Consider the following 26,683-nt stretch of genomic DNA (forward strand, 5'->3'; position numbering starts at 1 on the left):
TAAATTTAACCCTTTCATGCACAAATTATGAGAACCTTAATCAAATTTTTTTCCTGAGTGTTTTTATTCCTCTTTAGGTATGAAAAAAACAATGCAATTGAAAAATTTCTTCTGAAAAATAAATTTAACAAACAAATAAATAAATAAAAATAATTTTTAAAAAATTCAAAAATACATTAAAAAAAATAACAATGAAAAAAAAAAAAAAAAAAAATTCTGAACCTATTTTTCATGAAACTGCAAAAATGTCCACTCAGCTGGACACCACATGTTTAATTTTTGATGCACGGAAACATGTCTTTACTGATAAATCGTGTGAAAACTATGGGGAGGGCTTGTGATTCTGGGGGTTTATGCTCAGGAGAGATCTACATAATGTTACCAATTCATGTCAGAAAAGATATGTAGTGTCTTAAAACTTTAATAAAGATATGTGTGGAAAACAAACAAACAAACAAACAAAAAGAACAAAATCCATGAATATACAAGAGAACAGCTGGAGAATAACTGTCCACTGTAGTGACCACTATGCATGAAAGGGTTAAATTAACCCTTTCATGCATAGTGGTTACTACAAGTGGACAGCTGTTCAAAAGTATTCTCTTGTATATTCATGGATTTTATTGTTTTAGTTCCATATGAGCCAACACAGTGGACGCTCATGCATAATCCCATACACTGCAATTCCTATCATTACTGTAACTTTGCTGTTCTTGATAAACCTGATCTGCAGTAACATGTTTGAGTGTAAAAAATTGGTAATTGTTATTAGACTGTAATTAACTCTTTCATGCATAAGTCACTCCAGTGGACAGTTGTTCTCCAGCTGTTCTCTTGTATATTAATGGGTTTAGTTGTTTTAGTTCCATATCAGCCAACACAGTGGACACTTACGCATCATCTCATATCCTGACATTCATACCATTACTATAACTTTGCTGTTCTTGATAAACCTGATCTGCACTAACATGTTTGAGTGTAAATCAGTTGTTATTTGTTAGACAAGAAGGGTTTTTTTTGCACATGATCTCGATGAAGTGAGGAATTAATAGCTTTAGAATATGTTAAAATGTGAGACGACATCAGATTAGCAGCATTAAACATGTTTTTATTTCATTGTTTTCATATCCCTCTCTGATATTGGGTTTTAAACACGTTTCTTTACTTCAACAGTTAAATGCATGGATATTTTTGTAACTCTACGGGAAAAAAAACTTGATTGCATTGTTTTTTTTCATGCCTAAGGAGGAATAAAAACACTGAAGAAAAAAATCTTGATTAAGTTTCTCAGAATTAATGCATGAAAGGGTTAACAGTTGTTTTTTTTGTTTTGTTTTTTTGTTTTTTTTTTAAAGAAAATTAGTTATTTTTTTGCATGTTATGTCCATGAAGTGAGTAATACCTAGTATTAGAGTATGCTAAAATGTGAGAAAACATCAGCTTAGCGGCATTAAAAATGTTTTTATTTCATAGTTTTCACACAGTATATCAGTAAATACATGTTTCTTTGCTTATAAAATTAAACACATGATGTCCAGCTGAGTGGACAGTTTTGTAACTCCAAGAAAAATAGGTTCATTAAAAAAAATTAAATTGCATTGTTGTTTTTCATGCCTGAAGGAGAATAAAAATGCTCAGGAAAAAAATCTTGATTAAGGTGCTTATAATTCATGCATGAAAGGGTTAAATATCGTAATCAAAAGGTTAATAGAATACACATTTTATGCCTCATCATAGCCTAAATGGTATTTACGCATCTCAAGTAGTAGTTTTACTCGTACATGATGATAATTCACGATAATAATAATAAATAAATAAACACACATGATTCTAGTTATATTTATAAGTAATTAGCAATAAATACTATTCATCCAGTATTCAGTTTAAAGTTCACAGCCACAATAAATTAAATAATTATTCATGTTCATTAATTTTCCTCAGAGTTCAGCATTTAACACACCATGGATGAAATGGTTATGGTGTAATTATTTAACAAATCCATGTAAATACTAGAGAGGCTAGGTAATTAGGGTTCACATTTATACACATGCATTGTGTACTAAGGACAGGGGTGTCAAAAGTATTCACATTCATTATTCAGGTTGAAGTATAGATACTAGAGTTTAAAAAGACTGCTGTAGAAGTTGAAATATCAACTCAAGCTTTTTACTCAAGTAAAAGTACTGGTTTCAAACTACTTAAAGTATAAAAGTAAATGTAAGGGGAAAAAATTGCCATTAGGACAAAATCTTAGTCGGCGCCACAGGGGCCTATAGTGCACTACCCCACCTCCACAAAGAACAGGCATCTAAAGACCATAATGACTATAATGTTATGTGTAAATGTTAATGTTGAAGCATTTGGGGTGCACCTGTTTCAGCCACATACATGCCAGTTAAAAATGAACACGTTTTAGTCCAATGTAAATTAAAGAACCATATATGTGTAGTACTGAGCATTAATGTGGGTTTCATGGAAGATATGATGACTAGTTGAATATAAATATTGTAATGGTACGAAAAATCCAAACCAATAGTTGTCATCCAACCACAATCAAATTCACTGTAGGATTTTTTTTTTTTTTTTTTTTGAACGATGACAAGCAGAATGAAAACAAGCCAAAATGAAATAGGAGTAATGAGGCTATTTTTAAAATGTTAGGAGCAGAGGTAAAAAGTAAAAAAAAAAAAATTACTCCAGTAAAGTATAGATAACAAAAACTTGTACTTAAGTAAGGTAATGAAGTATTTGTACTTCATTACTTGACACCTCTAAGGACTTCTGCATGTGAATGCTTATCAGTAGTCTACTATCTGTGATGGATACACAGCAGACTGGTGGTAAGGGTGAGTTGCTGTGCAGCAGAGGTGTGGACTTTGACTGTGATAACTGTACTGAATTAGTGATATACAATAATGATAATGATGCAGTCATTTTTAATTGACATACATTTCATCACCCTCACACTTTCTCTGTTTAGTTGTATGTAAGTATAAAGGTGAACATATAGACTAATGCCCCTGTGGTCATTATTTGTGTGTTTGTCCATTTGTTTGTTTGTTTTCATGATACCTATGTCATCATTATGTGTATCTTTAACCCTTTCATGCATAGTGATCACTACAGTGGACAGCTGTTCAAAGGTGTTCTCTTGTATATTTATGGATTTGGTTGTTTTAGTTCCATATCAGCCAACACGGTGAATGCTTATGTATCATCCCATACACTGTAATTCATACCATTACTGTAGATTTGCTGTTCTAGATAAACCTCATCTGCAGTAACATGTTTGACTGTAAAAAAAAAAAAAAAAAATACTAATTGGTGTTAAACTGTAATTAACAGTTTTTTGTTGTGTTTTTTTTTTAAACAAAAAGGTGTTGGGTTTTTTTTTTGCATATTATCTCCATGTAGGTATTGTTAAAATGTGAGAAAACATCAGATTAGCAGCATTAAAAATGTTCTTATCTCATAGTTTTCACACAGTATATCAGTAAATACATGTTTCTTTGCTTCTAAAATTAACCGCATGATTTTGTAACTCCATGTAAAATCGGTTCATAAAAAAAAATTTCAATTATATTGTTTGTTTTTTTTTTTCCACGCCTAAAGAGGAATAAAAACACTTAGGAAAAAAAACCTTGATTAAGGTTCTCATAATTCATGTATGAAAGGGTTAAATTTTTAAATTTATAGTGCAAAAGTGATGAATTAATGTTGGCTGTTTTATGTTTCTTTTTCTGTCAACTGCCTAGGCACTGCAGATGAAAAGTAGCTATTTTTACAAATTCTGGCATATTTACATGGGTGTATTTTATAAACAGCAATGTTCATAAATGTGCACAGTCCCTATTAAATAAACCAATAAATAAAAATAAATACATTTTAAGCAATGATGGGATGTGATCTAAGTCAATGATTGTTTATGATCTTTATGGGATTTTCAGTAAGTATGTGATTTGTTCACATACTGTTACAGAAAATAATTATTAGACCACCGTTGTTTTCTTCAGTTTCTTGTTCATTTTAATGCCTGGTACAACTAAAGGTACATTTCTTTGGACAAATATAATAATAACAGCAAAATTAGCTCATAAGAGTTTAATTTCAGAGCTGAAATCTATCCATTTTTCATGTTTTCTTGATAATAACCAGAATCACTTCAGGTCTTACAACAATATCTATGGCATTGTACTGACAAAAACAGTGCTTTTAGGCATCCATGTTTTCTTTTCTGTCTGTTTTAGTCACATGATACACACAGGAGTTAGTACTGGATTGCATAACTATTGTTTTTGATGACTTTTGATGGTCTAATTATTTTTTCTGCGATTGTATATAGACATCACCTTGCAAAACGATGTACGTCATCAGTTTGAACACAAGAGCATCAGCATCACAATAACACAACAAAAACGGCATCTTTTTAGAAACACAACATTTTAATAAATATAATTACTTCAAAAATACAAATGTAACTTAATAATATAATAACAAAAATAGATGTTGCAATCAACAATGTAAAAATATATAAAAAATCATTTTGTACAGCCTGTTTCTGCAAATACATCTCTATGAAGTGCATCTGTGTCACTGTATTTCTTTCCGACTTGAAAAGCACAAACATTCTGAGGCACAAATAAACATCCTACACATACATATACAGTATCTCTTTTTAGACCTTTTCTCAGTCACTTATGTATACAAAGTCTCTCTTGTCCTATTTTCAGCGCATTATAAATAAACCTCTGAGTGAATGAGTCTGTGAAGTTGTAAACAGTGATGTTACTCTTATATGGCCGCTGCGGAATGTAAGCAGACACTTGGGCGAAGACAGGTCTTCAGATTGTGTTATTGTTATTGAGGTTGATTGAACTGACCCATGAACAGAACGGCACCTGCACACAGAAGAGGAAACATTAGCCATTATACAACACTGCCGAGCTTTTAAGCAGTACAGCGGGATTCCAAACCTAAAAAGAAACATTACCTGTGTGTTTGTGCTGGATGAGGAAGAGGAAGGGCCGATCCAGAGTGATCTCTTCCACTGCCATTCGAGAAAACATCACAGCAGCTAACATGAAAAAGAAGAGGAAAACACTTAGGTTCTAATACTACCTGTTTGTCTATTGTGTGTTTGCCCTTCTCTATACACAATGTTTTCAAGAGGTGTCAAAAGTAAAAAGCACTAAATCAGGTTCAAAAGTGAAAAAGTAGAAGGTCTGAAAAGTATTAAAGTACACGTTTGAAAGACATTTCTACATTTATCTGTTTCTGTGCAAAGTGAACTGACTGGTCATGACACGGTGTGGACAGGAAAGAGGTCCTCATATGGACTTAAAGGAACGATATTTTGTTTTTTTTAAATGGAATTATGCATTTTCAAACATTTCCCATTTATAAGCTACACTTAAATGCAGATTGTACACAATACCATGGGCTGCATCATGTATAGCTTGTTTATTTAACCCATAAAGACCCAGTGTTATTTATGTGTCAGTTCGAAAAATATTTTGTTCTCTATATTCAACTTTTCTTAAAGGAGTGATATTTAGTTTTTTTGAATGGAATTATACATGTTAAAACATTTCCCTGTGGTCTACATAAACTGTAAATGCTCTGCTTGGGTCTGAATTCTTCATTAATTCAACTCCACAGGTCCATTTTCAATCCTATTTCTGAGTAATGACACCAGAAAGGTGGTTTTGAGCGCTGGCCCTTTAAATGCAAATGAGACACTTCAGGCCCCGCCCCCTCCAGGTTGTTGGCTGTGCTGCTCTGTCCTGTTCAACCAACAATGGAACATTTTAGGTAATCGGCTCGAAGTTTGGACATATTTTCAGTTTTTACTACAACCACTGCTGCTGACAAACAAATATGTCGTACTCGGAAAAATGTTCGTCGGAAGTCTTGACCTTATATGTGCAAATGTCGTGACATAACTAGTTATAGACATAAGAAATTAAGCAGGAATTGAAACGGGTTGTAGAAATCCACTCGATTTTTACTGGAATGAATATAAGGATAGCTTTGCAGCCAAGCTGTAAATTGATTTTCTTCTTTAAATGATAAATTGAGAAATAATATTATTAAAATTGCACTTAACAGTCATACTGGAGGGAGGTGGCAACCGAGATAAATAAAATAATTGGGGTGGATTAGATTACTCTTTTGTTACTTTATATCTCAGTAAAATACCAGAAACAGTCCTACAGCAGGATAAATACTTATTGAAGATACTTTTGCAAGTAGTAGGAAAGCTATAACATGAAAATGGTTGCAACTAGACCCTCCAACACTGGACCAGTGGTGCAGGATCATTGAAGAAATTTACTGTATGGAGAGACTTACTTAAATTTCAAGACTTGAGTTGGAGAAATGTACTGAATGCTGGGAAAAATGGATTGTGTATGCACCTTGAATTGTTTGGCCATGATTGTACCATGATGCATGTGTAAAAGAAAATTTAGATTTTAACTGTAACACACATGATCGCATGTTCTTTGTTTGAATATGCAAATAAATAAATTTTAAAAAAGGAAAAAAAAAAATCGCACTTAATTTTCTTAATAAAGTTCAGTTTGTTCATTGTTGTTCATGTTATTTAGATTTTTTAAAGGATAATTTGTAGATGTAAACATTTTTATCATGCAATTTTACTTTTTTCACCCTAAAACATAGAGAAAAGTTTGGAGTTGACATTATTTCTATATTATTATGTTATTATTTTACTGGTCCGGCTCACTTCAGATCATATTGGGAGGATGTGGCCCCCGAAATAAAATGAATTTGACACTTTTCCAGCATGATGGGAGCTTTTGTTATGTCTTTTACAACGATACTGTCTTGTCTCCACTAAAGTCTATCAGTGTGGTTCAGGTATGGATTGTGTGTGAATTACCTGTGGCTGCTGCTGCCTTGGTTCCTCGCTCATTCACTTCAATCTTCACCTTTTGCAGGATTTGAGACACACAAAGCCTCTCATCAGCTGAAAAAACACACACAGTTTAGATAGAAAGAATACATTTTTCCACAAAACACACAGGGAAATGTCACATCTCTTGTAAATTATCATACACTGTGCACTAACATCTTTTATATCACTTCTTAAAACACATTTTTATCGACTTGCCTTTATGTGATGTTGTCTCTTTTTAATGTTTGAATATTGAATTTGACCTTGTTTTGGTTATTCATTTATACTGACATCCAGGGTGTTTTTTTTTTTAATCCATTCCTTCATTTTTACATTGATTTGACAGCATCATGTTATATAATCTCTGCCCTCTCTACTTTGATACATTCAAATTTATTCAGAGTGTCATGTTTTTGTGTTTGCTGTTCATATCTCTTTTATTATGTTGTTTTCTATGTTTTAGTGTCTTTGCTTGCATCTTGTATCCTGCTGTTGTGCCCTTCTGCTTTGTCTGTCAAAGCACTTTGTAAACTCAGTTGTTAAAGGTGCTATATAACTAAAAGTTACTATTACTATTATTATATTACTAGTAAACAGAGGAACCATGACATTACCCACTCACCACTGAACTATTGAGCCAGACATTACCATATTTGTACAAACCATGGGCCCAAATCTGCCCGCCAAAGGGTCCAGTCCATCCCACAGGATGAATTTGCAAAGTGCAAGATACTAACAGTCAAGGATGTTAAAGTAATTTTAGTTCCAAACTCTAAAATTGTAACAATATTTTGTCTGTTACTAAATGTTTTGTGTATTTATAGATCCACTGCGATCTGGAAGTTGGATTGTTTATGTGTAAATGATAAGTTGAGGCATAACATTGGTAAAATTACATGTATTTTTTGTAAGAAATTGAAGATTTTTTTTTTTTATTCAAATTTTTTGAGAAAATATAGTTTGTAAATCTAAATATTATCATAACTTAATTTGACTTTGTTGCGGTAAAACAGAGAAAACTTTAGAACTGACATTATTTGTAGGGTATATTATTATTTTACTGGTCTGGCCCACTTGAGCTCACTTTGGGCTGTATGTGGCCCCTGAACTAAAATGGTTTGACACCCCTGCTCTACACAGTCCTCTACATAGAAATCAGTTTATACTGGCTGTGATTGACTTGGCAAATCCTCTATATTGATCCTTGAGACCGTGAAATTTGGTGCTGAGTTCAGAAAATGACAATTTCTATTTGTAAAATCTGTAGAATAGAATAACTAATTTCTTTTTTTTCTATTTTTTTACAATCTGAATAGAAATACATCATCATACTCTTCACATTTTACTTACTGGACCTGTAAACCTGTAACCTTTGGTGTGTCAACATCATACCACTTCTTCAAACTTACTGACAGACTAAATAATGGTTCTATTCTCACATCGTATTAATGGTAAACTCACTGGTGATGCCTGTGAAGTCCGCAGTAGCCAGGTTGAACATGTCTCCCAGACCCATGTTCATGAGCGCTGCCTTCATATTCACCTCAGAGGTCAGAGTAAACCTGCAACAATACAAACAAATAGAAGTTATTTTCACTACAGTCACAGAAAAATGCAATGAAACAATCCAGTCCTAACTCCTGTGTGTATCATGTGACTAAAACAGACAGAAAAGAAAACATGGAATGTCTAAAAGCACTGTTTTTGTCAGTACAATGCCATGGATATTGATGGAAGAACTGAAGTGATTCTGGTTATTATCAAGAAAACCATGGAAAATGGATAGATATCAGCTCTGAAATTAAACTCTTATGAGCTGTTTTTGCTGTTTTCATTATATTTGTCCAAACAAATGTACCTTTAGTTGTACCAGACATCAAAATGAACAAGAAATTGAAGAAAACAAAGGTGGTCTAATATTTTTTTCCGCAACTGTACATACAAATGTTAAATGAAGGCTGGTAGCCATTATTTGCTGCATGGCTGCCCCCTCTGCCCCCTCTGCCCCCTCTGTCCCCTCCCCTTCATCACCTGGGCATTGCCAGCTGTCTCTTGGCATTCCTCAGTTCCGTCCTCCACTGCTTCAATGTCTGGCTGCTCAGATCTGTACTGAGCACGCTCAGTGGCACTTCAGGCTCGAAGGGTGAGACCAGAAACATGCTGAGCGAGTCACCATCATATGGGACCTCAATGACATCGTAGTCCACCCCACCAGCAGTCACAAACTCACCTGTTCATTAAGAAGGAGGAGATTTAAGTATCATTTTTTAAATATATAATTCTATTTGATAAATATCACAAAAAGGGTTTGTTTGTTAGAGTTTTACCATAGTTGAAACGACTGGTGAGTCTCATCATGTGCACTGGCACCATGCTGCCGTTAGCGCAGTGGAACATCCTTTCGTGGGTAAATTTGGGATCAAAAGGAACCTTCCACCTGCCCTGGAAGTGTAGTGCATTAAGGAGAACCAGGCGGGTCTCATCTGTCAACGATCCAGAGCGTAAGAACTCTGGGATAGAACCTACAAAGGAACAAACGAAAACATGTCAAAAACCTGCAAAATAAAACAAATGGACTAACTTTATTAATAGGTCAGTGATGTAAATGATACCCCTGAGCACATCCTCAAATACCCCAAAAATTAACCCTTTAGGTGCTGGAGTTTAAAAAAATACATATTCAATTTTGATATAAAGATTTCAAAAAGCTGTTTTGGATATGTTTACAGATAAAATCATACTGTAAATGAGAAAAAATATTGAGTATGATCCAAAGTTTTTTGATGAGAGTAAATTTAGTCATTTAATTTGCATATTGTGATGTCACATGGTGGCGGCCATATTGGATCGTGTAACATTTAGTAAAATTAAACTTTGAACTTATTTACATGGAAGTTTTCTTTGTATTTTTGTTTTTTTGTCATCTTATCCTTAAAATAAATCAACTTAAACATTAGTAGAAAGTAAAATGCAGCAAAGTAGCCAAATCTGTCCTTATCTATCAAAACTAAAACTAAACAAACTTTACTTATTGACTAAACCATCTCAGGACCACGCCATTAAAACTAGATTTTATTCACTTTAAATAGAAACATGTTCTGAAATGGTGTGAGGATTGAAGAGGCACATGTCCTACAGTCTGTTTCAGTCAGTTATGTTGGTTGTTGCAATATTGTGACTTTGGTGCTTAAAGGGTTTTAACATGACATCATAATAGCTAATGACTGAAAGCATGAAGTAAGTGCTGGTATAGGTCTGTCATACTGGTGTGACATATGGAAAATCTGCAAACATTCCAAAAATGATTAGAAAAAAAACTATAGAACACAGAAGAACAGATGGATGCGAACCTGCAGTGTGGTCTGACACCCATGCGTTGATAATGCCGACAACCTGATCTGGCTTGGTGAAGTCCACCTGGTGGGGGTGGGTCTGGAAGGCCTTGGCTAAAGCCCTGCGGTACCCCTTCTCCAGGCTCATCTTCCTCTCCACCATCACCCCACTGGCCACTTCCACTCCCTCCTCAGTGGAAATGTCCCGCTGCAGGAGACGCTGCTGTCGAGACAGGCCCCGCTCTGATACAAGGATGAGACGGTGTAATGAGGTTTGAGCATCAGTAAATGGAACGGTTCAGTAGAGGTGGGAAAGAGCCACACAGTACAGATAATTTAATAGAAAATAAAGGGTGGTAAAAGTACAAGTGTTAAAACAGTCTTTAAAAAAGGCTGAAAATAATGAACATTTATTTTATTCCAGCTGTCTTGTTTTGTCATCCATGTCTTTATGTAATTTTTGTCTTATTTTTAACATTTTGTTGAATAAGAATGAACAGAATAAGTAAAACGAAAACAAATTAAGCACTTAATCACAAAATTTCCTCTGTTGTGTTTTTGATTTAGTCTTGTCCTCTGTGCAAAAGTCTTAGGCTGCCTTTAGTTTTGTTAAATTTACAGGGTTGAAATGAGCAGAAATGTTTATTTCTCATTCTCTTTTCTTCAGACACAACAAGAAAATACCAGAAGTACATGCACAACCTTAAAAGACACACATAAAAACTGAACTTCATGAGTTTTAAAGGTTAAAGTCACTATTTAGTGTGACCCTTAACCCCATGATAAAAAGCAGCAAAAACAATTAGAAACAACTGATATTAAATCTGGTACAAAACATAAAAAATGAATGCAATAAATCTCATTTTGTCTGAACAAAAGCATTAAAGGCATAATAAGCACAAAGGGAGGACACAATAAATAGTAGTACTTTGGTTTATAGAAGCATTTCTACTTATGTTTTTACTGCTGTGCCCAGACTGTATCTGAATATAGAGACTGAGAACTGCATATATGTGGTTATTATATCTTTACTAAACCAACAAACCTGATGTTTGCCCTGGACTTTGGCACAGTACTGTAAATTTTGTATGTGATATACACTGAGATCTTTTCCATGTTCCCAATAAGAAGATGTATTATTTAACCCATAAAGACCCAAACATCCACCGGAAACCAAAACCATCTACTGATCTAAACTGTTTAACACCTGTTGAGCCACTAATCCAATCAATCCATGTAAATAATTGGTGTAAAATACAGTTTGTCATCTTTTCATGGTCAACAGATATTACCCATTTGGACGTTCAGAGGCTCTGTAGTTACCATGGAAACACAGTCATCTTCTACAACATTGATTCACCAGTAAAACCCATGGAGTTGGATCAATGACAGTGGATGGAGACACAGTTTATGTTCAGTTAATAATAGATTTTGCTGAAAAAGTTGTTTTTTCTTCAGTTTTCTCTGCTTTTGATATAATAACCTTTACATGATCTACATGATCAGTATATTAAATATAGAAAATTACCTGATTTTCAATGGAAAAGTGTAAAATATAGAGGATACTATTATAATAAATGGTGATAAATCACTTAAAAAAGGCTAAGTAGAAAGAAAAAAATCATCTGGGAACTGCCACAGAAGTAGCACTGGGTCTTTGTGGATTAAATATTTATCACATCCTCTCAATAGCATTAAAATAAAGTAATGAAAATATATAACCATTTGAAGGTGTTGATTGTTTGGTCAGTCTTACTCACGTCGCAGAGAAAAACCCATGGTGGTGGTTAAAGCTTTGTGGGTGTTCCCTGCAGCACCCAGCTGAGCCATGGCCAGGACAGAGGCCACACCGTATGGGGAGAAGGCCACGTTCTGGTTCACAGAGTCCTCTGTCAACTGAGAAAAGACTTTCAGACCAAAATCTGTCTGTTTATCCTGCAGGGATCCAAGGCAGGAGCTGCTCACAGCCAGCAACAGGAGAATATGTGCACAAAGCATCCTGGGAAAGAAAGAAACAGGAAGGGATACGATGTTAGGTTCAAATTGGATGGATGGATACACAGGGAAAGTGACTGAGCATTTTTTCCAGAGTCAAAAGTATTTTCCCCAAAAAGAGTAAATTTGGCCTTATATTGGGGGAATTTGGCTCTATATTGAGTTTGGAGAGTTCTACCCAAAGAGTAACTTTTACTCTTTTTAGAGAGGGACCAAATGTTATCTGAGTAGAGTAAAATTTTCTTCAATTTGAGTAAATTTTACTCAGGCAAATTTCCAAGAAAGAAAGAAAGAAAGAAAGAAAGAAAGAAAGAAAGAAAGATAGATAGATAGATAGATAGATAGATAGATAGATAGATAGATAGATAGATAGATAGATAGATAGATAGATAGATAGATAGATAGATAGATAGATAGATAGATAGATAGATAGATAGATAGATAGATAGATAGATAGATAGATAGATAGTAGTTCAGCAGCACCATGGCAGACAGTGAACATATAAGTTTAACATACAATACAAGAGTAAAAACACTAAACATAATAAATAAGAAGAATAAAAAACAGAAATGATAGAAAAACAGAGCGGTGCAACAATAAACTGTAAAGTGCAAATGAGTGTGCCTGTTTGTTTGAACTGAGTTGAATTGCATGAATGCCATCACTGAGACAAGTTCTTCTGACTCATCTTCGCACAGACATGTCAAATGCATCACTGAGGGGAGTGTAAATATATCATCCTCTACCAAAGGAGAGCGAAGGTTCAGCCATTATGTTTCAGCTGGATCTGACTGAACTGGAACCGTTCGACATAAAACCTCATCTTCTTTATGGGAACAGTCGGTTCAAGAACCCATTTTTGGTTTATTGCTCCACTGTTCCATTGCTTCTGTTTGCCAGATTGCTCAACAATGTAGAGGAACTTTACAGCTCACATGTTTGCAATCAAACTCAGGAAGTGTAAAAAAAAAAAAAAAAAGCAATCCCAGGACATTTCATAGACTTTTAAAAACTGATATATGATGGGACACATTAGTTGTTTTTTTAGTGACTCATCTTTGGCAAAATTAGAATCGCATTTGCACATTTCAGTTTCAATAATGTTAAAATTCTCTGACCTATTTTTTTTAATTAAACTTTTTATCCTCAAGAGAATTAGAGGGACTAGAAAACAAATTAGCTACATTAACCTTAAGTCTATGAATTTATGAAACATTAATATTCACTTTACATTATTACAAGATTACATTATAATATTCATGTTTTGCTTTAAAATACATCACTTTCTAAACTCTTTTCATTCATTTATTTGTTTTTTACAGTGAAAATGAAATGTCTGATATGGCAGATGCAACCACATTTTAGCACAGGTTACACTATAGATTACTGTATAATTAATATATACATTTTTAACAAATTCATACTAAATACCTCTGGAACGATCTCCCCCTACACCTACGGTCCATGAACTTTTAAAAAACACCTTAAGACACTATTGTTCAAGCAGGCATTTTAAATCCAACTGACTCAGGGCTGCTACAAACTGACTGCACTTTAACTGTATTTTAATTGCATTTTATTTGTCTTTTTAATTGCTTTTTAATTGTATTTTGCACTGGAAAACACTTTGTGACTCCCCATCTCTAAAAAATGCTCTATAAATAAAACTTACTTACAAATATCCCCCTGAGACCCAGCAATGCATTTTTGTCCTCTGTATGGGACAAGAGTTTGACAGCTTTATTGACTAAAAAAAAAAAAAACAAAAAAAAAAAAACACACCATCCAAGGCAAAGGACAGTCCATAAAAATTTTAAAAATGCATCTGAAAAAACTTGCATTGTGCTGTTTCAAAAAAAGGCAATTATTTGATGTAAAAAAGCCAAAACTTGTACTCTCCTGGTCTCAGGAGGATACCCTGTAAACCTTAGACAGTAATATTTAACTAGTATGTTTATGAGCCTTTGTCTCTATGTGAGTATATTATTAAAACTCTGTCTTACCTTGTGACTGAAGTGAGTGAAGTATATATTGAACCAGTTATGTGTTAAGTTTCCGTCTCCGTCTCTGCTGCTGCTCCGTCTGAATGAGTGAAGAATTCCCGGTGTGTTTTATAGTGAAAGCTGCGTGGTTCAGCCCCCCCCGCCTACGCACACACACAGAAGCTATTAGTGATGATGATGTCACCAGACAGTGTCTGAACAGGCTTCCTTTTCATGAACACATACGTTCACTCTTCCTCCCTCCTGTTTTTTCCTTGTCTGTCTTCTGCCCAGAATATGAAGTGGAACATGGAAAGTCACACACTTGTGTATAAGGGCAGGGACAGGAGTCTTTCTGTAGAACAAATGGCAAAAAAGAAAAGTAAAAGTGAAAGTGAAAAGTGCAGAATTTGAATAAGTTTTTTCTACAATGTCACTCCAATGCATCTGCCTTTGTTTTAGTAAAACTAGCTTATAATTAGACTAAAAACTAGAAAAAAACATACAAAACAAACAAATGTTTATAAGATCATGAAAGTTTTACTAATTTTTAATCCTAAAGTTGCAAAGGAGCCAATCTGGAAATGAACACTTTTAGTCCATTACTCCGACTAAATTACAGATAATTTCTCCCATAAAGACCCAAACATCCATCACTGACCAAAAGCATCTACTGATCTAAACTGTTTAATACCTGCTGATCCACTAATCCTATCAGCACATGCAAATAATTGGTGTAAAATACAGTTTGTCGTCTTTTCATGGTCATCAGATATGACCCATTTGGACATTCAGAGGCTCCGTAGTTACCATGGAAACATTGATTCACCACTAAAACCGATGGAGTTGGATCAATGACAGTGGATGGAGACACTTGTTTTATGTTCAGTTATTGATATATTTTACTAAAAAAAGTCCCTTTTCCTGCAGATTTCTTTGCTGTTGATATAATAACTTTCAACTTTAATCTGAGCTTTTATGAACATCCACATGACCAGTGAATTAAATAGAGGAAAATACCTGATTTATACTGAGAAAATACAAAATATAGAGGATACAATTATAAATAAATTATTGTAAATCACTTAAGAAGAGTTAGATACTGAGACAATTTCATTTGGGAACTGACATAAAAATAGCACTGGGTCTTTATGGGTTAAAGTGCATAAAGTTAACATACATCTATTAAGTCAAGGTCTACACTGCAGTAATAGTGAAAAAGCACAAACTTTAAGTGTGATATTTATTTCAAATATTCCTGTTTTTGTTTCAGATCAGACGCTGACAGCAGTTGTTCATGCCAGTCGACTGGATGGATTACTGAATGACGCTATGAGCAATTGTGCCATGGTCGGACCATCACTTTTCAGTGTAGTGTATGTCCCCTCATGTCTTTTTGATAAATGGGAGGAATGGATGTATTCTTACACACGTGTATATGTACAAATTTATAAGATGGCCAGACAAAATTTGTAAAAATGTTGTATTCATATTCATTTAAAAGTCATTTTTAACTCATAAAGACCCAGTGCTACTTTTGTAGCAGTTCCAAAATAGTTTTTTTTCTCCATATTTAACTTTTCTTAAGTGATTTATCACCCCTTGTTATAAATATTATCCTCTGTATTTTGTGTTTTTTTTTTTTTTTTTTTTTTTTTTTTTTTTTTTTTTTTTATAAAATCAGGTATTTTCCTGTATTTAATTTGCTGATCTGGTAGATGTTCATAAAAGCTCAGATTAAAATTGAGGATTAATATATCAGACACAGAAAAGTTGAAAAAAAGTTGACTTTTTCAGTAAAACAAATCACTAACTGAACATAAACCCAGTGTGTCCATCCACTGTCATTGATCCAACTCCATGGGTTTTACTGGTGAATCGATGTTTCCATGTTCACTACAGAGCCTCTGAACATCCAAATGGGTCATATCTGATGACCATGAAAAGACGACAAACTGGATTTCACATCAGTTATTATCTTTATTTTGCATGCTTTCAGGGAAAATCAGATATTTTCCTATATTTAATTCCCTGATCATGTAGATGTTCATAAAAGCTCAGATTAAAGTTGAGGGTTATTATATCAGAAACAGAGAAAATTGAAAAAAAAAGCGACTTTTTCATCAAATATATCATTAATCGAGCATAAAAAGTGTCTCTGTCCACTGTCAAACTCCATAGGTTTTACTGGTAAATCAATGTTGTAGAAGATGATGGTGTTTCCATGGTAACTACGGAGCCTCTGAACATCCAAATGGGTCATATCTGATGACCATGAAAAGATGACAAACTGTGTTTTACACCAAATATTTACATGTATTGATAGGATTAGTGGATCAACAGGTATGAAACAGTTTAGATCAGTAGACGGTTTAGGTTTGGGTCCTTATGGGTTAGTACTGATACATGCTTTTTCTAAACTGTTCCAACAATATCCTGTTTGTAGTCTGTGAAAGTGAAGTGAAAAGGCAGATTGCCATGAAATGTTTTACACATTATGTTCCTGTACATTCATGTGAAAACAGTCATCTTGTTGACTCCTACTTTGTGACACATCAAACCCAAATTTGGTCCTGACTACCCACATTCTTTAACCCCCGACTCACTAGGCATCTGGAAAAACTGGATAGGGAATAGGAAAATACTCTTTCATTTCAGCATTTAGTCACTTCTCCATTAAAATAGAAAAGAAGATAGAGAACATTTCTGGATCCTTCCTGTCTGCTTATAGTGTTTTCATGTCTTTGCTTTGGAATCAGAAGTCCTGTGAACAGTGGAATCAAAAATTAGGACATATGTTTTCATTCAAGTGTTTTTTCTTTCCTTTTTTTTTAACCCATACAGACCCAAACATCCACCGTCAACCAAAACCAACCCCAGATATGATCTGATTAATACCGGCTGATCCATTAATTCTATCAACACATGTAAATAATTGGTGTAAAAAACAGTTTGTCATCTTTTCATGGTCATCAGATATGACCCATTTGAATGTTCAGAGGCTCCATAGTTACCATGGAAACACCGTCATCTTCTGCAACATTGATTTACCAGTAAAACCCATGGAGTTTGATAAATGACAGTGGATGGACACACTGGGTTTACATTCAGAAATTAATATTTTTGCTGAAAACGCCACTTTTTCTTCAATTTTCTCAGTTTTTGATATAATAACCCTCAACTTTAATCCGAGCTTTTATGAACATCTACATGATCAGTGAATTCAATATAAGAAAATACCTGATTTTCACTGAAAAAGTGCAAAATAAAGATAATGGTATAAAATCCAGTTTGTCATCTTTTCATGGTCATTAGATATGACACATTTGGACGTTCAGAGGCTCTGTGGTTACCATGGAAACACCATCATTTTCTATAACATTGATTCACCAGTGAAACCCATGGAGTTTGATAAATGACAGTGGATGGAGACACTTGTTTTATGTTCATTTAATGATAGATTTGATGAAAAAGTCACTTTTTCTTTATTTTTCTCAGTTTTTGATATAATAACCTTCAACTTTAATCTAAGTTTTTATGAACATCTACATGATCAGTGAATTAAATAGAGGAAAATAGCTGATTTTCACAGAAAAAAAAGCAAAATAAAGATAATAACATTATAATAAATGGTGATAAATCAGTTAAGAAAAGTTAGATATAGAGGGAAAAAAATCATTTGGGAACTGACATAAAAATAGCACTGAGTCTGTATGAGTTAAATTTTCTACTTTGCAGTTTAATGTTAAAGACACCAAAACTATTATAGAAAACATATGGAGTTAAGTGTAAAGAAAATGTATAAAACAAACCAGACTAAGTTTCATATTTTAGATTTTTGACAGCTTCGAACACCACTGGATTCTGCAGCAACATGCCATCCCATTTGGTTTGTGCTTACTGACTCCAAACACACCTTTAAGCCACGTATGGGCTATTTGACAAGTAAGAGGTGGGATGGAATGACTTTGCCTCACAATTACCAAAGTGAAATCCAATTTAGATAGTTTGGAATGAGTTAGACCACAGACTGAAAGCAAAAATGCAATAAGTGTTCCACATCTCTGAGAAGTGCTTTTCATGATTGTGGGAAAACTACCGGAGATGACTATTCATGGAAATATAACGGGAATGTGCAAAGCTGTCATGGAAGCAAAAGGCCAAAGGTAAAATGCTAAATATAACACATATAAATAGAACATGTTCTGGTTTGTGTTTTGATTACAACACAATTCCATTTGCTTTAACCCATAAAGACCCAGTGCTACTTTTGTGGCAGTTCCCAGATGAATTCTTCTCTATATCTAGCCTTTCTTAAGTAATTCATCTCCATTATTTATAATATTATCCTCTGTGTTTTGCTTTTTATTTCAGTGAAAATTATGCATTTTCCTATATTTAATTTATCGATCATGTAGATGTTCATTAAACCTCAGACCACAATTGAGGGTTGTTATGTCAGAAAAAGAGAAAACTGAAGAAAATGTGACTTTTTCATTAAATATATCATACCTGACTATGAAATAAGTGTGTATATCTACTGTCATTGATCCAACTCCATGGTGAATCAATGTCTGTGTTCACTATGGAGCCTCTGAACGTCCAAATGGGTCATATCTGATGGCCATGAAAAGACGACAAACTGCATTTTACACCAATTATTTACATGGATTGATAGGATTAGTCAATTAGACGTTATTAAAGATTTTAGATCAGTAGATGCTTTTGGTTGCCAGTGGCTGTTTGGGTCTTTATGGGTTAAAAAATGATACAGATAAAGAAATAGTATTGAATGAGAAGATGTGTCCAAACGTTTAACTGGTATATATGCAGCTGTGCAATGTAGGTTTATAGACCAGGCTGTGTAGTTACAGAAACACAGAGGCTGAAAAGGTGAGAGTAGGAGATATTCTTTTTCCTAATTTCGTTTTACTTCATGGCCAATTTCTATGTGAAACAGCCACGATACACAATGAGCAAAATACATACAGTACATAGTAAACAATGGTACATTTTCATCAGTTATACGCTGCTTCAATACCAGATGTAATTTGTGTAAAATCGATGTGAACATGTTTTAGTAGATAGACACTATTATTATTATTATTATTGCCTGTATTTAACCAGTAATAAAGCTCATTGAGATTAAAAATCCCTTTTTCAGGAGTGTCCTGGCCAAGACAGCAGCAGCAGCAGCAGAAGTTACACAAAATAGAAATCACAGCCATACATCCACACTAAAAATATACATAAAACACGATTAAAGTCAGTTCTAAAACCATACATACAACACTAAACTTAGAACATACATATAAAACACCACCAATAATTTAAAAGGTCCTAAAAGTATAATTAAAATGTTCCTTAACTCTTTAAAACTTAACGTGTCATCGCTGACACACCATGTGCATATGCAGTTTGGACGGCTGGAACTCTCACTGTTTGTGCAACTGGAAAAATTCCACCAGTTTCTGAAACTTGAGACATTGCACTTTATAGGTTTTATTGGGTCATCACAGTAATTTCACTCATGCCTGTACTAGATGATGAATAAGCCATTTTAGTAGTATTATAACATGCAGTAAATTATTCATGATTGCTGGATTTTGAAAGATCTGGAGAAAAAAAGTGCTCTGGAAAAGTGGGCAAACGTACTCACTCACAGCATATTTTCTTTTTTATTATTTATTGTTTGTTATTATTTATCATATTTATTATAAATATTAGCATATTTTCTGACCTTTTTATAGTCCATTAGGTTTTAAAGGATTAAAAGCATTTCAAAGCAGAACCTGATTCAATCATTCAGAAAAACATCTATTTATCCTTTTCCCATTCATTTAAAATGACTTTGAATGTATTTAAAGAGACCAGTTTCTTCAGTTTAATGTCCTTCTATAAGTTGTTCCAGGCAGTGTCTTTCATTGAGAAAGTAAAAAAAATCCACTGTAAAGTTACATAACCCAACATGATACCAGTAATAACTGGAAAATGCTGGTGTGTGTGTTCAAACACACAAACAACAGAATAACAACTGTGAGCATTTAGACGGTGACCTCATGGGTAAATCATCAGAATGAGACTTTTGTTCCTTCGCTGTTTTTAGTGCTTGTCATCCTATTATTTGTTTAGACAGTGTTTCCCTAAATACAAAGATGCATCAGCACATGTGGTTACTGTAACCTGGGGTGACCACCACAGACCCTGAGGGTTTAAGGACATCCATTTAAGGCTGCGAATGGAAAGTTGGCTCTTCCTGCCCACTCACTTCCTTGGGGGGTGGGGGTGTGGGGGCTTTTTGGAACAACAGTCAACTGTTACCACAGCAGCCTCATTATCAAACATGATAGTGTGCACATCCCAAGGGTTGAATCAGGAGTCAGCTCCTGATGTGACAAATGCAGAAAGAACATGTACAACAGCCTATAAAGACGACTTCCAGGCTGAATGAGCTAAAACAGAAGCTGTGTTATATGTACACTTTTAGCCAACTAATGATGTTCAAATTCAAAGAAATCCACATTTTTCCTCTGTAATGGTCACTGCTGACAATAGATGACTCAGTGCCTTTCACTCCTCACAGTCAGCAACTTTTAAAGACAATGAAGCTAAAATGGAGTTTCCACTGTAGGATCAAATTTTGAGGCAAAAAAAAAAAGACTTGTCACTTTTCTGTCTGTGCTGGATTATGGGGACAGACTAAAACACTTGTATTATTTTATTTATACATGCATTTTAGGTCTGCCTCCATTATATTGACTGGTCTACGTCTGTTGGAATGACTTTAATAATTTCAGTCTCCAGTCTTAGGATCTGTTATCCATACGTGTTCCAAAAGTCAGAACAGAACTGGGAAACAAAGCCTTTAAATGTTCTGGTCCCACTGCCTGGAACAACCTACAGGAGATTAAACTGAAGGAGCTGGTCTCTGTAAATACACTCATATAATGTACAAAGGAATGAACTGAATTAGGTTCTGCTTTAAGATGCTTTTAAGGAATATTGCTGTATGCTCTGAGTACCTTTTGATTCATTGATACTGTTTTATACGAATGATATTATTATATGTTTTATGTATGTTTTTAGTGTGGATGTACAGCTGTAATTTCTATTTTCTGTAACTTCTGCTGCCTTGCAAAACAAGTTTTTAATCTCAATGTGTCTTTTTTTTCCCTTGTTAAATTCATTCATTTACACCTGAACCTACTTCCTCCTCAGTGGGGTCGCTGGAGCCTATCACAGCTACTTATGGGTGAAGGTGGGGTACACCCTGGACAAGCCCTCAGCCAATCTGGGGAACTGAACCAGCAACCTTGGACTTCTTTAACCTTCTAGGTTACGGCTGCCCCCTAAACAAAGGTTAAAAAAAAAAAAAATATATATATATATATATATATATATATTTGTTAATCGGCTAAAATTTACTTAGGGGGTCAAATGAGTGGCCATTTTTGTCAAAAAAAAAAGTTGTAAGAAATGCATAGAACTGTGTTGAAATAACGCTAATCCATTTGTGCACAGACTACTGATATTATTTGACAGTGGAAGCTCTATTTTCAGAAATATTGGATTTTGAATAGCACGTGTATGTGAAAACTTTTGCTGGTGGACGGACGTGACATTACCCATGATGCTCTGGTCAGTACCAGTACTTTATTAGTAATAAACTTATATACTTACTATTGCTAATTCTCCTCTTATTCATAAATGTTAGTATTGTGGATCTAAAACAATAACAGCTGACACAAAAACACAAAATGTGGCAGTGGCCGGATGTGACATGGTTGTTACAGATCCCATCATACTGATGCTCGGCAGCCATGTCACCATTTACACTAATGATCCCTGTGCAAAAACTAGGATCAGAATTATTTATTGTATAGTTTATCATCATACTAAAGAGGAAATAACAATATAAAATTGTTATTTCTTTATAAAAATGTTTATTAGAAAACTGTTGATTTAAAATGTAACGTGTGGCATTCTTAATGTATGTATTGGCGTAACATAAGCAGGATGGATCAGCACCATACTCCATACTGAACCTGTAAAAATAAAACACGTGATATGTAGTACTGTATATAATCTTGTAAGAAAAATTGGGGAATCTAAAAGAATAGAATATTTGTTTTTCAGGTAAATTCAGTTCAAATATAACTTGGCCATTTGTGACATGACAATATAGCATTAATTGTGATGAAATTAGACATTTTGAGCTGAAAACATAGTTCATATGACCATCAACATGTTGCAACAGAATTGAAATCCTGTAAGTTTGTATAACTTGCATTTACCAACACAAAGTTACTTTGGGGATTCACTTAGATTGATTTCTTATGCACAAAGACAGAAATAAGACCTCTAAGCAAATTTTAGCAGTAATATTATATGCTAATTGTATGATTGCTCATACATTCAACAATCACATTATTTTTCTTTTTCTTTCTTTCTTTCTTTCTTTCTTTCTTTCAACAGACAGAGACTTGCAGCAGACCCCGGCTCTTGGAGGACGATCATCTGCCTCGACCAGTTGGGGTTAAAGAGAAAGAGTTAAAGGAAAAGTGACAGAGAGTGGGGGAGGGAGGAAATAGGAGGAGACACATAGACAGTGTTGGGCAAATTACTTTTTAAAAAAGTAATTAGTTATAATTACTAGTTACTTTCCCAAAAAAGTAATTGAAATAGTAACAGAATTACTCCTTCATAAATGTAATTAGTTACCAAGGAAAGTAATTATTGTGTTACTTTTTTTGGAAAAACCTTCAAATATGTAAAAGGAGACTGATTTTTGAGCATGTTTCATAGGCCAGTTGCACAGAGTAGAACAGCAGACAGGAACTGCATACCATGACTGTGGTGAGGCTGGGGTCCAGCAGGGCCAGGCTGGGGTCCAGCCGGGCCCAGCTTTTCCACCACATAAATGCATATCTGCATTTATAGTAAGAAGATGCTCCTCCAGTTAATCCCACATCTCTTTTTCAGTCTCCTCTCTGACACAGCTGTAAATGCCTTCAGTCCTGTCAGTCACTCACTGATAACTCCTCCCCTAAGTTAGCTGCCCACGTAGCTGCGTTCAAGTACATGGGGTGATGTGGGACAACTCAAACTCCAACATGTCATTAGTCGTTCAGGTGAAGGCAGCGTGAACAACTCAGACTCACGGACACACAGGTGAAGCATGAAGGCAGTGTGGGCAATTTGAATATAAGAGCGGCTCATAAACGAACGACTGCCAACGAATTACTTCTTATCGTTCGCTGAAAAGAACCGTTCAAAAGACTCGACTCGTCCGCGAACGTCTCACCTCTCGTGCCCGGCTGAGCGAGCCAGAACTGATAACAGCTGTTATTAGATATCAGTGCATAGTAACGCACCGCATTTCACTGCCGGTAACGGTAACGGCGTTGTAACGTTTCAAATAGTAATTCATTAGATTATCCGTTACTGAAAAACAACAACGGCTTTAGTAACGCCGTTATTCCCAACACTGCGCACAGATGCACAGAAAAATAAATAATAACTGTTAAAAACTAGAACTGTTGGTTCTAGTTTAACTACCAATAACTAGTACAACTTCCCATTGTAGCTGCTAATACTACTACTACTATGCACAAACAGTGAATATACCACTACTGTACCTGTTCGTACCAATAACAGAAACCAGTACCGTCCATGTAACCGTATGTAAGCAGACAGTGCAGTGGTCTGGGTGGGTTAAAGGGAACTCAGCTGTTTCAGACCCAGTTTGTGTAGTACATCTGTGTGACCCTCAGAGCCTCCGAAGGTTTTACACTTACTATACTATTTATTCATAGCCTATTTTACGATTATTGTCAAGAAAATAACGTTCCTATAATAATTAAAGTGAAAAAACATGCTTGTAAATGAATGACACGCTCCCTTATATTCTACCTAGATAGTCTAAAGTTACCGGCAGTGAAACACGTGGCGCCGTGGCTTAGTTGGTTAAAGCGCCTGTCTAGTAAACAGGAGATCCTGGGTTCGAATCCCAGCGGTGCCTTTTAGCATGACACTAAACAGCCAATGTGATACTAACTTGTAAAATTATGTTATTGGTGTAACAACCAACATAATTAATCATTAGATTTCTTTTAAAAATATGTGTCTGTTTCCAAACATAGATGTAATAATCATAGCACATGAGAAGCCAAATTTTTAGGGCCCATTAATTAACGTTAAAGACTCATACCAACATGGACTGGTTCCGTCTGTCTTCTACGTTCATTATGTCTGTGTTTAAGTCCGTCCTCGCGAAGTTTAAAACCGCTAACTCAGAAAATACGGAGCAGTACCACCGAGAACCATGGAGGCAGTGTTGAGAGTGGAAGAGAAGAATATCCAGAAAGTTCCAGAATTTTTCAAAGAGCGACTGAGTCAATTTGTGGAAAAACTACTGACATATTTATCTCAGTATCAACATTAGTTGTCCACATTTGTGATGGGACTTTCGGCTCTTTGAAGGGAGCCGTTCAATCAGGAGCCGTCCCCCGAAAAGAGCCGTTCAACAGACTGGTTCTTTTATGTTTTTTGCATTATTTTGAAACGCTAATGTTTTAATGACTACATAGGCTACATGTGATGATTGACATTACATTTTAAAGGTGTTTAATTGGCGCGGCAATAAATATTATCTTAGCATTAAAAAAAAAAGTTAGTTAAAATGTGTGGGCTAAATACATGGCATGAGGTGACATTAGGCAAATGCTGGAATTTGACAAAAAAAACCATCACGGTACATTATGTGGACTAGTCTGCAGCCTAAAAATGAAGAAGAAAATAAAACATTTTCTTATGAAATAACATGTTATTCTCCTCAAAACAAGAACAATAAATGCGTGTAAACATATGGAAAAAATTGAACAAAACACAACAGTGATTAATAACTGCAGTTACTTAAATACCTGAACTGGAGTGCAATTCTCAGAACAAGAAAAACTGTAGTGCAAATAAAATACTTCAAGTAACATTGCACAATACCTTATATCTCTGATGTAAATATCAAAATGATACCACATCAGGAGTTCTCTCACTTCTGCTGTGTATATAAAGCCAATGCCTCCCCAGTGACGCTAAACTGACAGGCAATCAGACACTCCCTCCTTAAAAAAAAAAAAAAAAAAAAAAAAGAACGGCTCTTTACAAAGACTCGGTTCCCATCGTTCGTTTCAAAGAGCCGTTCAAAAGATTCGATTCGTTCGTTCGTGAACGTAGTACCACCGGGAACCGTGGAGGCAGTGTTGAGATTTGAAGGGGTACTTTGGAGCTAAGCGGTTTCACGTACGGCCACGAAATGCAATCAACAACTCAACGAATGAAACGGAGAAGAATAAGGAAATAAAAATCGCTGCGAGCAGGGTTCGAACCTGCGCGGGAAGATCCCATTGGATTTCAAGTCCAACGCCTTAACCACTCGGCCATCGCAGCTGTGCCGTACACAGGTCTGACGTTTGCTTTTGGAACTAAATTCGGTGTTCCAAAGACTCTACGTTAACGGTTATCGAATTATTTGATTAACCTCTTTCAAGCCTCGTTTTCAGTCAAATTACACAACAACACGGCGACTGAAGCGAAATGTGATTTGTTTCCGTCCTTTCATGAATCTAGAGTCTAGTGTCACGTGATATCATACGAGACACCGTAAAAAAAAATATTGTCTTATATAGACGTGCGTTCTGTGTTTTCCGATGTTTGTGTTTGACGCTGTTTCGTTTTCATGGGAACTATCTTTGGAGTAAAAACAATCAACTGTTATGACTCATGTTGTCCACAGGAGGACCCCACGCCCCCGTGGAAAGCTGAGGGAAGTGGCAGCACTTATGATGCCTTCACGTGCTATCGGGAAGATGAAACTTTCCACTTGTGAATTCGAAATAACGAGTGCGTTGTGTTTAAGTGCTTTTATTTGAAAAATGGCTGACAAATAATTTATTGTGGCCTGTTACATGGGTAAAACACTTTTGGACGTGTTAACTCATCCGCTTTTATTATTTTCTGCAAATTGTGTAAATGTGCATAATCATCAGCTGACATCAGCAGAACGTTCTAAAAATGTTGTTTATCACGATTTTTCCCTCGTTGCTCAGAATTGAAAAGGTCAGTGGTTATTTTCATCTTGGCAGCTCGTGTATCAAAAAATTTCCCAGTTCTCCAGTGGAAAATATGACGTGCTTATGCAATTTTCGAGTTCCTGGAATTTACCCTAAATTCCCATTGCACGTGAAGGCAGCATTATCAAGGACAGTAAAGAATCAGAATCAGCTTTATTGGCCAAGTATGTGAACACATACAAGGAATTTGGATTTGGCTTTTACATTGCTCTTGACATGCAGTTTCGACATGAACCCAGACAACGTGTGGACCTACACACAATATAGACAAACAGTCCACTGGAGACAGAGACAACAATGGGTTGAGATTTACAGTGGATTTACAATGT

General features: G+C 35.1%; 1 protein-coding gene and 2 non-coding genes across 3 annotated transcripts; 1 reads left to right on the forward strand and 2 right to left on the reverse strand.

The window, feature by feature from the left end:
- Positions 1-4,405: 4,405 nt before the first annotated feature.
- serpine1 (serpin peptidase inhibitor, clade E (nexin, plasminogen activator inhibitor type 1), member 1) lies at positions 4,406-14,344 on the reverse strand. Its single transcript, XM_030162095.1, has 9 exons — positions 14,248-14,344; positions 12,009-12,247; positions 10,267-10,491; positions 9,244-9,438; positions 8,948-9,146; positions 8,378-8,478; positions 6,902-6,988; positions 4,991-5,074; positions 4,406-4,898 (listed from the first exon to the last, which is right to left on the reverse strand). The coding sequence occupies exons 2-9, from the start codon at positions 12,244-12,246 to the stop codon at positions 4,858-4,860; spliced, it is 1,170 nt and encodes a 389-aa protein (XP_030017955.1). The 5' UTR covers position 12,247; positions 14,248-14,344; the 3' UTR covers positions 4,406-4,857.
- A 9,829-nt stretch (positions 14,345-24,173) lies between these two features.
- trnat-agu (transfer RNA threonine (anticodon AGU)) lies at positions 24,174-24,247 on the forward strand. The gene has a single exon. It is a non-coding gene; the product is annotated as a tRNA-Thr (tRNA).
- Positions 24,248-25,589: 1,342 nt separating this feature from the next.
- trnas-uga (transfer RNA serine (anticodon UGA)) lies at positions 25,590-25,671 on the reverse strand. The gene has a single exon. It is a non-coding gene; the product is annotated as a tRNA-Ser (tRNA).
- Positions 25,672-26,683: the final 1,012 nt, after the last annotated feature.

Source organism: Sphaeramia orbicularis, chromosome 18, assembly GCF_902148855.1.
Source record: "Sphaeramia orbicularis chromosome 18, fSphaOr1.1, whole genome shotgun sequence".
In the NCBI taxonomy this organism is placed as follows: domain Eukaryota; kingdom Metazoa; phylum Chordata; class Actinopteri; order Kurtiformes; family Apogonidae; genus Sphaeramia; species Sphaeramia orbicularis.

Coding starts and splice junctions, on each gene's coding strand:
- serpine1 (XM_030162095.1), bottom strand. CDS start 12,246: ATGCTTTGTGCACATATTCTCCTGTTGCTGGCTGTGAGCAGCTCCTGC. Junction 9,147..9,243: donor CACCAGTCGTTTCAACTATG/GTAAAACTCTAA, acceptor CTTAATGAACAG/GTGAGTTTGTGACTGCTGGT. Junction 5,075..6,901: donor CAAGGCAGCAGCAGCCACAG/GTAATTCACACA, acceptor TTTTCATGTTAG/CTGCTGTGATGTTTTCTCGA.